Source organism: Nelumbo lutea, chromosome 3 (assembly GCF_056320005.1).
Source record: "Nelumbo lutea isolate HS-2025 chromosome 3, American lotus-T2T, whole genome shotgun sequence".
In the NCBI taxonomy this organism is placed as follows: Eukaryota; Viridiplantae; Streptophyta; class Magnoliopsida; order Proteales; family Nelumbonaceae; genus Nelumbo; species Nelumbo lutea.
In genome coordinates this window covers 105,901,393-105,915,864 of record NC_142686.1, presented here as the reverse complement: position 1 = coordinate 105,915,864, position 14,472 = coordinate 105,901,393, and the positions used below count along the sequence as shown (strand labels likewise).

General features: G+C 39.5%; 1 protein-coding gene across 1 annotated transcript; it reads right to left on the bottom strand.

Moving 5' to 3' along the window:
• Nucleotides 1-560: 560 nt before the first annotated feature.
• Nucleotides 561-13,709, bottom strand: LOC148867382 (putative serine/threonine-protein kinase At1g54610). Its single transcript, XM_088974173.1, has 7 exons — nt 12,685-13,709; nt 12,317-12,601; nt 11,879-12,196; nt 5,277-5,504; nt 2,179-2,279; nt 1,493-1,610; nt 561-1,301 (listed from the first exon to the last, which is right to left on the bottom strand). The coding sequence occupies exons 1-7, from the start codon at nt 13,054-13,056 to the stop codon at nt 1,017-1,019; spliced, it is 1,707 nt and encodes a 568-aa protein (XP_088830299.1). The 5' UTR covers nt 13,057-13,709; the 3' UTR covers nt 561-1,016.
• Between the last annotated feature and the right edge of the window lie 763 nt (nt 13,710-14,472).

The window sequence follows — 14,472 nt, the reverse complement described above, 5'->3', positions numbered from 1 at the left end:
TTACAAGAGTCGAAGACTTGGAAGCAGTAGTGCAGAAGACATAAGTAGAGCGCCTTGCAAATTTTTCTTTCCACACTAGTGCAAAACCGAGTAGTAGAACTAGTTGGGTTGCAGAGGCATCTCTGACGGCGGTGGATATTCGTGAAGACCTGAAGAGAATAGAGAGGGAATAAGAAAAAGAGGGTGCTGTATAGGCATCTCTGCGGCACCGACAGTTGTCTGGAAGAACTGCGAGTAACAGAGAGGGAATGAGAAGAGAAGAGATGCAGCGCCAGTTCCGATTGTTTGGAGAGAGCGGTTCGGTGATGTAAAGGGGCGGCGGCGATTGGTTGTGGTAGTGGCGGGGAAATGGAAGAAGAAAAGAGGGATTCTTTAAAATTGAGCGGTTAATAAAATTTAATGCTTTTAAGTCTGAACTCCGTTAAATTTGAGTTTCAAACAAATAGGTGGACAGACGATCCGAACTCATCGAGATATTCACTATATTGCCATTTCAGAAGGCGCACGCACAACCAATGGATTCTCATTGCCCCTACCTACTGCACCAGAACTACAAAAGGTTATCAACACCAAAAATAGTAATTCAATTACGAATTTACGATTGGAGTCCCTAACAAGATTACAACATCACCTGAACAGAACATGACTGGAACACATGACTTGCTTATTACACATTTTCACTATCCTAGCCACTTGATCCAGTACAGTTTTCAAAACAAAGTTGTCATTTAATCAAGATATACATATTAATGAAAGCTTTCCCCCTGACCCATCATTGAACCCCCCCCCCCCCGAACCACCACCACCACCACCACCCAATAAAAATAAAAATTAAGAAAGGGAAAAAAGAATGGAAAAGAAAGAAAGAAAAAATATAGAAGGACATCTCTCTGCATCATCTGCCGAAGACACTTTGGTGTCTAACATATGTAATAAGCATTCATCCTCACTCTCAGGAGCGGCACCAGCATCCTTGAGAATACTTTATATGGAATAAATGTGCAAAGACTGGAAATTTATGCAATCCCTTCCTTACCCTTGCTGATACGAGCACCACCACCACCACCCTGCTTCTTTCGTCTTGGAGCACCTACAGCACCTGGCTCCACCAATGGACCTGACCATGTCTGGACCGGCCCTTTTGAATGTGTGAATGCTGTGGAACTGAATGGGACATCGGGGGGATCAAAAGTAGGACCATCATAATCACCCAAGGGAAAGCCAAGGGCTCCATCCTGGTGTGGTGGAGGAAACTTCTCGCTCTTGCTCTTTGCATTTGCATGTGAAATTAGACGACGCCTCTGGTTGTAAAATAAAATTGATAGCAATTTTAAGTTAAACAGATAGAGCAACTACAATTCCATGTTCTCTAGAAAACCACTTGTAGAATTTTAACGTCAAAATATGTATAGACAAACACTATTTAACTTGAAATCTTTAATATGATGAAAAAACAGTGTTGAAAGAAGCAGCTTATGCTTATCTGACATACATCAAGATTGGTTTGAAGCTCAGCATTGGCCTCTGGAGCAGGAAATGCCTTGACAGCTCGATCACGAGCACGGGTTTTCTTCAAACCATCACCATTGGCTTTGCTAGCAGCTCTCAGCCTACAAAATCATCATCATCACCTTTGAGTCAGATTGTATGCAATGAAGAGCAGGAATGCAAAACTATGTTTACAGCTATAACCATTCAAATACCCCTTCAGAAAACCAAGATAGAGCAGCAGAAGACAGCATTGAGGAAACTAACAAAAGCATAGAGAAGGTAGTGCATGATAAATAAACTTGTTTTTAGCAGAGTAGGAAACCACCAAAGCAAAAATGAGGTAGCTAGGCCATTCTCTATAATATCATTCTAGCACTGTGCACCTCTTATCACAACGCTTCTTGCCATGATTGCAACCAAACTACTTTTTTCTTCTGCTTCACTGCAATGTATAGATTCTATACTATGGGGAGTAGCTTCAACCAAAGTTTGGGTCTCATCACACATCACAGAGGCATCCTAAGAGTTATTACCACCTTAGATTAGGAGTTTTGACAACAATGGTTGTGATGCACTCACAATGGTTCTACATGCTTTCTGAAAAATACATTTGACCCACTAAATATAGACTCATAATCATGAGCGGATGCCACATGTTTTTATTTAAATCTAGAATCATCCACACACCTTCTAGCTTCTTCATCCCGTAGCTTAGCATCCATCTCCTTGCTTGGAGGATATTGCGGGAGGCTTGAAGGTTCACAGGCATAAGGCTTGGTTGTGAAGAACTGCAAAATAAAACCCAAGGTTTTAATAAAGATGATCCCCCATAGAAAAACAAAATATTCGAATTCTAACTAATCTAAGAATCGTGTGGGGAAAAACATTAAGACAAAAATGTCAACAAAAAGATGGACAAGTTGGTTTCTTTATCTGAACCATATGGATAGAACTTAAAGCCACGCATACACTAAGGCAGAGGTACCAAACCTGTTTTACAGTCAGGTTAATTTTAACCAAGCTGTGCTTTTTCTGATAAAAAATGCATTCAATCCTATCAGAAAACTACAGTCAGGTTAATCAATGAATCCAAACTATCTTTCCATCTGCTTCATTTAAAAGAGATGTAATAAAACTGACTGTATAAGCAGTTAGTGCAGAAGGCAGTTCAGAAAACAAGGGGAGCTAATAAGCCACACAGGTTCATATAGGGCAAATTGGCACTTAGTAAAGGTACCTTAAGTGCCTAATTCATGAGATCGGTCAGAATTTCAAGACTGATCCCTGCTTCCATAGAAATGTCAATGCTGCTCTAAAACCTGCTTAATGGTTCATACACACACACACACACCATGAAAGTTACAATAAGGATCAAGGGCACACAATTTCTCTCCCAGGGTAGCTGTTAGAAGGTGTGAAAAAATGAGCTCTCTTCTGCCTCTGTTTCTGTTCCTCCATGTCCTTCCTTTTAACCCCATTGTGTTGTTTTGTTGTCCTTTTTTGTTGGTCAACAACAGAACCATTTCGTTGATGAAAAAAGATATGAAACAGATACAGAAGCAGGGAGGGGTAAACTCTCTTAACTCTCCCAAAAGGAACAGCAAAATTACAGCATAGCCCAAAATAGATGACTTCTGCGCTCCTGCACTATTCTCCTGTAATTCTTTTTAGGGTTTTCATGAAACTCATAGTTTTTGTGTGTGTTCTAAAACAAATGAATTTTAGTGATGAACAAAACACTGTTTTTTATCTGATTTGTATACTTGCATTTTGGAAGTGAAAGGTAATAATTTAACAATGAAATTTCTGGAGATTCCAACAGAATTGAAACTATTTAATGGAATCTAGTTGTTTTTCCCTTCATTCCACCAGTAAGAAAATATAATGTGCTGTAATGTAGGATATTAATTGCTTGATGGCAGAAAATAATTTTTGAGTAAATATTAATTGCTTAATGTAGGATGTCACGAAATTACCATAATCACCTTTACCGCATTAGAAGCATTAGCTTGACAGGAGAGATGGGTGTAATGTACTAAAATCAGAAACCTTAGAGGAGGGTTCTCTAGTTAAGAGGAACCATGATATAGCCTTTTTATGCCTTATTGATCAGTAACAGATCAAACAAGATTTTATTAAATTAAAAGAAGAGGTTAGAATACATATAGAATATCTAGCTCCACTCCATAATCTTGCGTCCTTTATTGCATGTATGTAGGTAATGTCCAGATTCCTGATTCATGTCCCTCCATCCATCGAATTATAACCTGAGTGTTTCCTACAATTATCAAATTCTTATATCCCAACGATTCTGTTAACCTCAATCCATGTAACAAGGATAGTAATTCTGCTAGAATTGAATAATCTGAAATTCTATTGAATTCGTTTTTCATATAAGGGTCATAAGACTGCAACTCTAGAACGAAGCTGGCATGCAAAATAGGATAAGATGCAATTGACATACAGCTCAAAACCACAACCTATGAGAATTTAACAGCCAAAGATGAAAATTGGCATAAAAAATAAACGGGCTTGGTAGCTTCTAGAACTTCCATCATGGCTCATATTCCCTGGCATGGACTTCAGCAATCTTTCCAAAACATCTGAAGTAAGGACACCGGATTTCATAATGCAACTTTGTTAGTACAGCAAGTCCTCAATAAACAAAGGACCCCATATGTGGTATTGGGAGGGGTAGACCTGATAAGGACTTAACTTTTGGCATTTCCTTGCACTAAGTGGCCAGTCTTAGACAAATGTTCTCATATTAGCCTAAGATTTAACATAAAAGCCAAAAATGACCCCCAAGTCTACAATCAAGAGATGCTAACATGACTGAAGTTCTATCCTTCAGATAGGATTGCATATAATACTAGGGACATGGTAAACAGATTACAGGCACATGCATACATCTATAATACGATTGGATAACAAAAGAAAACATGATTTCTGGTCAGAGGCATGAAAATGAACATGGATGCAATATTAGAAACTTGAAACATAAAAAATTTGTGTTGTCTATTTCTCCCCGGCATAACATAAAACAAAAACACAATGACCTCAGGAGACACTCAGTGAACAGTCCAGTTTATAGGCAGTTTTAACAACCATGTTTAATTTTCTAATGATTAGTTCTAACAATACTTATAAAAAATTATTAGTTAACCATGTTGTAAAGACAATACTTAAACAGAATGTGAATATTATAGGTTGATAGTAGTTTTATCAAAGTATCAACTAGTCAATAGTTAATTGAGGGCCAGACCAACTGTATGACCAACTAGTCAGTCGATACCCATGATATGGTCACCTAGGATGACTAAGCATCAACTAGGTCGAATAGTCAACCACAAAGACATTTTAAAGCTTTATTTGTTTGTCTGTATCTCTAATTATTTGAAATAATGTAAAATATATTTTCATTTTGTTATAATCATGTTGTTACTTTAAATACTTGTGATGGAATATAATTAAATGATAGTAATATAAACTAGAAAAAATCATAAAATAATATAAGGCAGCTACAAGTTCTTTCAAGTTTTCTTCTAATCTTAGTGTGTTGATATGGAGTCCCCACAAATAAAGGGAACATCCATGGTCAAGATTGTATCTTTTGTGGAAATCCAAGGCTGTGATTATCTCATATATCAACTTATATATGAGATTGCATCATCTTAAATATAGAACAATATCTTTTTTATTGACTAGTCAACACCTAGGCACCAACTAATCATCGCTATACCCCATTGATAACATTGGATGATAATTGGAAGAAGAGAACTTACTTCGCTCCTCAATGCATCTGTGGCAGTCTTGCGTTCAGCTGGGTCAATTGCAAGGAGAGTTTCAATAAGTGGTAATGATGATGGTGGGAAGTCTTTAAATGTCTCTGCTATACATCGTCTGTATGTTTGTTGGGGCTTAAAAATGGTTGCATGAGGCAACTTTGCTTTTTTCCAATAATCCTCGGAAGGGGAGCCACATAACTTGAAGATTTTATGCAGTTGTTCCACCTGAATAGCAGAAGACAATATGGTTAATGGCGAAGAAAACTTTAGCAGCCTTCATAATTTCTTCTTTTACAAGAGATATACAAATAAGATCAACCACATAAGGACCTACAGGAACAACAGCATGTTGATTCAGGTTTGAATCCAACCCAGTGCAAAGGATTGAATATTTCTCGCAGAGCATGTAAGCACCTACTGTTTGTTAGCATCATAGTTTTCAAGGCACCAAGGCGAGGCTAGGCGACTGGGGGGCGCCTAGTCGCCTAGGTGATGGATTTTTTATGTTAAAAACATAGATCCTATGGCAGTTCCCTAGGTACCATAGCCATATTTCTTTAATAATTATTCATGATTTTCATAAGAAAAGTATAAATTTCATATTAAAGTATAAAAAATCAACATATTCATGAGAAGAAAAGGAAGAAGGAAAATAAAATTCAAAAAATATAGGGGCTGAACCCTTATTTTTGTTATAGGAAAAGAAGAACCCTTATTTTTGTTATAGGAAAAGAAGAAAATAAAAAGTATTGGTAGAAGAAGAAGAAGAAGTCAGGTTTTCAAGTCTTTGAGGGTTCAATACAGCATTTAGCAATGTTTGCGTTGATTAAACCCTAATAAATAAGAAAAGAATAAAAAGAAATCAGTATATAAACACACAAAATGATTATTTTAGTTTAATAATATTTATTTTATAATTATAATCTCAAAAAAGAATGAATAAAAAAGTATTTTATAGTAGGAAGAAGAAAACTGTTAGGCGATTAGGCGAGGTGAGCCTCAAAGGGCGCCTTGTCGCCTAGGCATCGCTTTGACAACTATGGTCAGCATCTATAATATACCCTTCAACATTTAAAATCTAACAGGTGCATAATTAATTCCTTCATAATCATTCATGCTTTCACACATGTATTCATATGCATGCATTAATGTGAGAAAGAATGCATGAATAGTGAACGAATCATCAATCAATGCTTCAATGCAAATGCATAAATGCACAAAGGAATGGATAAATGCATATGATTGAATGAAGGAATTCATGATAGAATCAATGTAAAAATGAATGAATCAATAAATAACAAGAAGAATGAACGAACAAACGAAGGAAGGAAAGAAAGAAAGCAATAAAAGAAGAAATAAGAACACAAGAGAGGTCTTTTTGAATGAGGTTGGATTAGGTTCTAGGTGGTTCTTGTGTTTAGTTGTTTCTAACTTTCTATTCAGATTTAATAGGTTTTGGGGTTTAAGTAGTTGAAATAAGAGGTGTAAGGCGGTCAGGCAGTGGACAGATGGTGGTGTGTACTCCTAAGTCTGAGGGATTGGCTAGGCAGTTGAACTGGAAAAGGTGAAAGAAGAGGAGGAGGAAGAGAAAGTGGCCAGCCCCCGGAGGGGCTGCCTACATACTCTCTGGCAAGGGATCAGGCCGCTGTAGTTCTAAGAGAGAGAGAAGAGAGTATCAGAAAAGAAGAGAAAGATGAGTATACAAACCAATAGTTCATGGCCATGGCAAAAAGCGATGGACAGGGTAGGCTGATAGCTCATATGAGAAAGGAAGAACAGGAGAACAAATACGTTGTCCAGGTGAATAGTTAGAATGTTGATTGGACGAGGATTACAAAAGCTATTGATACGACACCTGAAGTTAAGAGGATTGTTCATTTTAACTCCCTTTGAAAGTTGTAAAGCTGTCTTAGACTTGGTTGAACACAGCTTGGAGTAATCAGCAATTAGTTTTCAACATGATCTTGGGGCAGTTACAATTGAAAAATGGAACCCATCATCCAACTCAAAGGACTTCTATGTCCAAGATGGAGTACTGGTTTGAGTGGTAGGCCTTCCCTTCCATCTTTGGAAGCAAGAGATAGCTGAATCAATAATCCATCTGTTCAGAGGATCTCTTGTTAGAGCTTACTAGGGGGGTCTTCGTTCAGCAGGCCCCTTACCAAATGCATGCATGAATGCGAGAATGATAATCAATGAATCAATGTAGAAATGAAGGAAAGCAAAATGAATGAATTAATTAGGTAAAAGAACAAGAAGAAGAAGAATGACCTCATCTTTCCTTGTTCAAACCTCATCTTTTTTTCTTTTGATACAAATCAGTCCAGCAATTTCTCCCATTTCAGCCCTACTTACCATAACATTCACTCAACATAACAACATACTTAGGTCCTTTGAACCCGCTGCAATTCCCTCCAAGCAAACGTTAGTTACAACAGAGTTGCAACCTCCCATTAATCTAAACCCTTTCAAGCAAAAGACTTAATACTCACCAACACCTATTAGGATCACACCGACCATCCCAACTTTATTAGAACCAACTAAACCAATTCTAAGCAAACTCACTTTGATCTGTTTCAATCAAATCCATTTCACCCTAGGAACCTATTCAAACCAAACCCACTAGACTTCGCTAAGTCTCTATACAAACAAACCCCATTTAACCAGCCCCTATGCACTAACTCCCAGACCGCACTGCTTCGTTGGGTTAGCTCCCTTGATAATGATGGGAGTGGCTTGCACAGCAGAATGAGCATCTTTTTTAACCCTCTACCCTACCTCGGCTTCAGAAGCTTGTATGGCATTAGTCTTTTCTTCTCCTACAAACAAGATTTCTATATTGAAACTAACTTCATCCATGATATTGAGGTTTGTTTGCAAATCAACACTGCCTAAACTCACTGTATAAGTCCCTTCACAAGCTAAAGGGCTTAATTAAGTGTTCTCATTACACCTACCCCTTACCTAGGGTCCCTTCGCATACATAGTCCTTTCCCAAATTATCTCCCTTAATCTTTCACGCAACTTCGGTTTAGCCATTAATGGGCCTTGTCTTGGTGTAGTCATATCGGGTCATAAATGCACACTACCAACTCCACACCAATCATTAAATGCGGATCAACATGGCATGATCACAAGTCTCCCCATCCTACCAAACCTTACCCGGTTCATCACACATTGAGGTCTCTTGCACGAATGGACTTGAAAGCAGGCAAAAGTTTGCTCCTTGGCCTCTTCACCCCGATTCATGTGTCGAGTGGGACTACTCGCATGCCATTAATGTGTTGCCAGTTAGTCAGACCCGAGCCTCTCTCGTTGTCCCATCATCTACCATGTGTTACGTTGCCTACCCTTGGATGGCTAGTCTCAATTTAGTCACTTCGCCTTTAGATCTCCAATAGCACTTGGATAGGGTCCTATCTCCAAGAGTTTGGATATGTGACCTCATTCAAACCCTTCCTAGGAGCGATTAGTCCATACCCGCCCCTAAGCTAACCGTTTCAAGAGTGGTTAGCTCGTGTCTGAGTTGACCATCTCAAGGTTGGTTAGCCCATGCCCGAATTGACTATTTGTGGGTGGTTAGCCCATGCCTAAATTGACCACTTGCGGGTGGTTAGTCTTGACGCAGACGGCAACGGCTCAAAGAACTTGAGGCCACGAAGAAGAACATGAGCAACATGAGACTTAACATCGTAAAGAAAGAAGCAATGACATTTGTCTAATGGCACTTACCCCAGTTCGCCTTAACCCCCATTTATAACGAGTGAAGTGCGGGAAGGCAAGGGGCATCATTAATACAATCGATGCCTACGAAGGGTGCCTGGGAAAGACACAATTGTTCGTCTAACACCAATTCGGGCTAACCACCCATGGATGGTCAATTTGGGCACGAGATAACCACCTGCATATGGTCAATTCGGGCATGGGCTAACCACCCTTGAGATTGTCAATTCAGACAGGCAAACCACCCTTGAAACAGTTAACCCAAGTGCAAGTACGAACCATTTGCTCCTACAAAGACATAGCATCAAGGTTCGAATGAGGTTATGTATCCAAGTTCTTGGATATAGAACCCTATCCAGTTGTGGAGACCTAAAGCGAAGGCGAAGTGACAACCACACCACCTTGGGTCCTTGAGGTGGTCTGGTTGTTAGGGGGCTAATGTTGTAACTAAATCGAGACTAGCCATCCAAGGGCAAGCAGCATAACACGTGACAAACGATGGGACAATGGGAGAGGCTCGGTTCTAACTGAATGACAACACATTAATGGAATGCAGTCCCACTCAGCACATGAACCGGGTGAAGAGGCCAAGGAGCGAACCATTGTCTACTTACAAGTCAATTGGTGCATGAAACCCTGATGCGTGATGAACCAAGTAAGGTTTGGCAGGACGGGGAAACTTGCAGTCATGCCACGTTGATCCGCATTTAATGACTAGCACGGAGTTGGTGATAGGCATTTATAACCCGTTATGACTACACCAGGACGAAGCCCATTAATGGATAAACCAAGGTGGCGTAAAAGATTAAGGGGGATAACTTGGAAAAGGACTATCTATGCGAAAGGACCCTAAGTAGGGGGTAGGTGTAATGAGAACATTTACCAACCCTCCCCTCCACTGTGTACAAAAGGACAAATGGGGAGGAAACATTAGAGCAACTATAAATACCCCTCAAGAGGTTATTTAAGGCATCAAGGTGGTAGTTGAGGAGAATTAAGGGCAAGACAAACATTAACTAGAGTAAGAGTAATCTCATCCTGAAAGGTCTCTCCTGGGGTAAAAACTAGGTCAAACCCAGTTTTGCCCTCGGGGTTGCCAGCCCTGTTGCAAACGAACCATGTCGAGCCACCCATCTTCAACCCTGGTTTCAACTGGCCTCTCAGATCCTGCCACATAATTTTAGCCAAGATCCGATCCCCACAGATCTACTACCCTCCATTATTGATGCCTTGTTCTCCATGCTTTTGACATTCCACCTACCCCCACCTTCATGTTTTCCAGAGTTTTCTTATCCATTTTAGTGCAAGTGTTTGCAAAATTCGAAATCACCAATCCTTTTGTGCCACGTAAAGCTTCTTCATCCACCCTTTCATCTTCTACCTTTCAAGTCTCTCTCGTTATTGTAGCTATCAATTCACAAAGAATCCAAAGGAATCACATACACCTATTTTTTGTGATTTCTAAAACTTGCTTATAGGTTATCATACATAAGATACAGATTCTGATTGTAAATCCTATTGTACACAGCCTTAATGTACATGGGCTCTATACTTTCTATAATTTTGGCATTCATGAATAGAAGTATACTTACCTTATTAGAAAAGAAGAAAAAAAGCTTTCAATATTCCATAACTTGCATAGAAAGCAACAAAAGGAACATTTTCCACTTGACACAAGAAAACGTCACATTACACCCAAAATTCTGTAAACTTGCATCTTACTCTCATATTCAACAAGCACTTTCATTCAAATCAGGTGTGAGGCAATAGATTTATATAAGTGCATAAACCCAGCTGACCTGAAGCAAACTTGGGTCAAACTAGACCATTTTAGATCAAACAAGCTTTCATACTTAAAACTTTATTCTAGTTGCTGAACAAGAAAAAATACTTAAAACAATTCAGATTAACTTGAAGCAACAAAAGATTCTAGACTAGTCACAAAAGACAAATCGGTGGAAGAACTTTCCATAACCTAGGCACACCAAAACAATTCAGATTCACTCTCTTTTTCCCTTCTTCTCCCATTCTCTCTGATTCCATTCAAATCACGGCCTTTTCCGCCTAGCTCCAGTTTTGCTCCCTCTACAATCATCGCCATATTGCTCTCTGCTATTCCTTGCTGGAATTCCATCACCAACGAACTACAATGACATAATCCCTCACCAATAGGTATGTAGGCAGCTCCTCTGAGAGCCCGGCCAGTTCTCTCCCTTCTTCCCATGTTCCTCTCGGTTTAGATTACCATTGCTAATGCTTTCGGAGTTGGACCGTGCATGCCCTATCCATTGGTTTACATCAGGAAGAAAGTATATAGTATTCTCAGTATTAAAGGCATATATCTCTCTGATAAAATGGTCTGGAAAGCCAAATTTTCATTTATATCATGTTCGAGAAGAGTTTTAATTCGAATTAGGAGAAAAAATATAATATTCCTGGAATGTTATATATAATATTATCAGTATTAAAGGCATATTCCTAGAATTAGATTGTTAAAACTAGCTCAAGCTTGCATCTTGCTTAAAAGCAAACTTTTCATTTATACTATTTAATTTTTCCATCAAAAGATTCAAAACTACACAGCTGCCATATCAATATAATTCTGCTGTCAAAACTCCACAGATATTGTGTCAATTGATACATTCACAAATAGGCAAAAATGGTGGCAACAGAATAGATAAGATGCAGCAAAGAACAGAATCCAATAGCATGAAATAAAAAAGGCCCAAACATGAAATCTGCAACCTTTTCCCTATTTGATTGGAAAGAGGAGCATGTGAAGAAATTTTGGGCATAGGAACATAAAACATGCTTAGACAGTTCTCAATAATGAATTGAAATAAAAGTTAACAGAATAAGAACACTATTTTTGTCACCTCTGTGCGCCCAGGCAAGATAGGCTTCCCGGCCAATAACTCAGCTAGAATGCAGCCTGCACTCCAGATGTCCACGCCTACGCCATAGTCAGTAGCTCCTAGAAGAAGCTCGGGGGGCCGATACCATAGAGTGACCACGCGACTGGTCATGGGCTGCTTGTGGTTGGGATCGAAGAAGGAAGCTAACCCAAAATCAGCGATCTTGAGTACTCCTCCATTATCTAGAAGGAGATTAGACCCCTTTATGTCACGGTGCAATACACCTCGGTTGTGACAGTGCTCAAGTCCTGACAATAGTTGATGCATATAGCATTTCACCTGCCGTATCCAGGTACACAGAATAAGCAAGAGCCAAGGAAAAAAAAAAAAAAGGTACTTCCCAAAAAAATATCGTTATTAACCGCCAACAAATAATAAAGCAGAAAGGTGGGCTTTAACCTGGGGTTCTGTAAATTTAATGCCAGGGCTTGCAGCGAGTCCAGCCAAATCATGCTCCATGTATTCAAATACAAGGTACAAGCTACATGACATCCTTGAAGTTACCAAACCCTGCAACTTTACAACATTGGGATGATCCAACCGACGCAAGATGAGAATCTCTCTTGCCATGAATTTTACACTTTCTGGCTCCAAGTTATCAAACCGGACTTTCTTCAGAGCAACAATTTTCCCCGTCAAAGTATCTCTAGCCTTGTATACATTGCTATAAGTTCCTTGACCAATCTAAGAAAAGGGGAATCAGGGTTTGCATTCATAGACACAACCGAATAAAGAAACTTACTCAGTGCAGGAAGCAAGGGACATACCTTGTCCAGCTTTTCAAAAGTGTCTGCCCGCCTAGGAGTCCATCCCTTGATCGCCTCACCGGCAACGGCGGAGAGCCAAGATGGCCATCCAGCAGCGATCTGCTCTCCCTGCACATGATTGGGTGGGTTACTCAGCCTCGGATTCGGCCTGGATCTTCTCCTCTCACCTCTTGGGCGTTGACCCCCACCCTGCTTCTCCTCTTTCTGGTCTCCCACATTCTGAACCTCAGCACTCTCGTTCTTAGTCACCACCGCCTGTGACTTCCTCCACGACGAGACAGAGAGATTCCTTTCCTTCTCCTTCCCCCTCCCCTTCTCCTTTACCTCAGAAGCCGGGGGAGACGAAACCTCTCTACCAAGTACACACCCCATTTCTCATACACCGCAAACCTCATTTCTCAGCACATTCCACTCCCCACTCCCTCATCCAGTCCCTACCGATCATCCAAAATCGAAAACCTTCCAATAACTCCTCCGAACCTATCATCCGAATCTACCAATACCAGCTCGCCTCCTGAATTAGAAACCCTAGATATTGGTATTTCCTCTTCCCATCATCAAATCTACTCTAACAAGATACAAGCACAAAACCCACTTCAGAAACCCTAACTTTACTCCGACACAGGGGTATAAGTAATGATTTGCAGCTGCCACTGTTTATGGCAGTCAACAACGAGTTAAAAAGGAAAAGCGAGCAGTAAAAACGAACTTTTTTTGTGAACGAAGATCCGCCATTAGAGTTGCAGAGAGTGGAATAGAGCTTCGATCTCGCTTGCTGCTTACTTGGGTCGAGAGGAAACGTAAGGTCATCTATAGAATTTCGTTTCAAGCTCTGGTCTCCACTCTTTTGACTCTCGCAGAGAAGGAAATGAGAGAGAGAGAGAGAGAGAGATACAGGTAGGAGACAGAAGAAAAAGGAAGAGCTCACATGGAAGTGAAGTGTGGAACATCCCCACCATTTATACCGTGGCCCGGAGATCAATCACAGTTCAGATCGTCGCAAGTCAAAATCTACTCTCTCTCTCTCTTCACCGTATCGATTTTCTCAGTTTTGTATTGTTCCCAATCCCATCGCTACTTCGCACGTGTACCTGCTTACTTGGCGTTACCACGTAATTTTGTTATTGACTAAAATACCATTCCATAAACTTGTTTAAGTCTTTGAGAATGGTAATTTAGTGGATCTACAAGGGTATTATTGTCATGGGATCACGTGTGGCTTATGTTCACCGTTTTGTGGTTGTTACGGCCTCACGTGTGGTTTATTTTCATGGCTCACGGACTCGCAACGGTTCGGTTTGGTGCGGTTGAGAATAATTTCAGACCAAATCGGTAAAGTCAAACCGTTTTATTGATTTTAAGTTTTTAACCAAGTTAGAAAACTCAAATAACATATATATACTTGCATACATAACAATGTTATCTTTTAATTACCATAAAATCATTGAATTATTGTAATTGGTATGCTAGTTTAGTTAGAATGAGAGAGTGCTTTCAGAATTTATTTTGTCATTTATTATAATATTGATATAATATATATTATATGTTAATACATGTATATATGCTTCAGTTTATGATTTATAGTTTGATTTGGTTTCTAAAACTCAAGAAACCAAACCAAACCATTTCAAGTTTAGACCAATTTGAACTGCAAATTATAGTTTGGCTCAATTTGGTTTGATGATTTGAACCATATGATAAACACCTCTAATCATGATGTCATAAGGTGAAGACCGTTATATAATAGCTTAAGTGGCTGAAGTGAAAAGGTTATTACTAATAAATCAT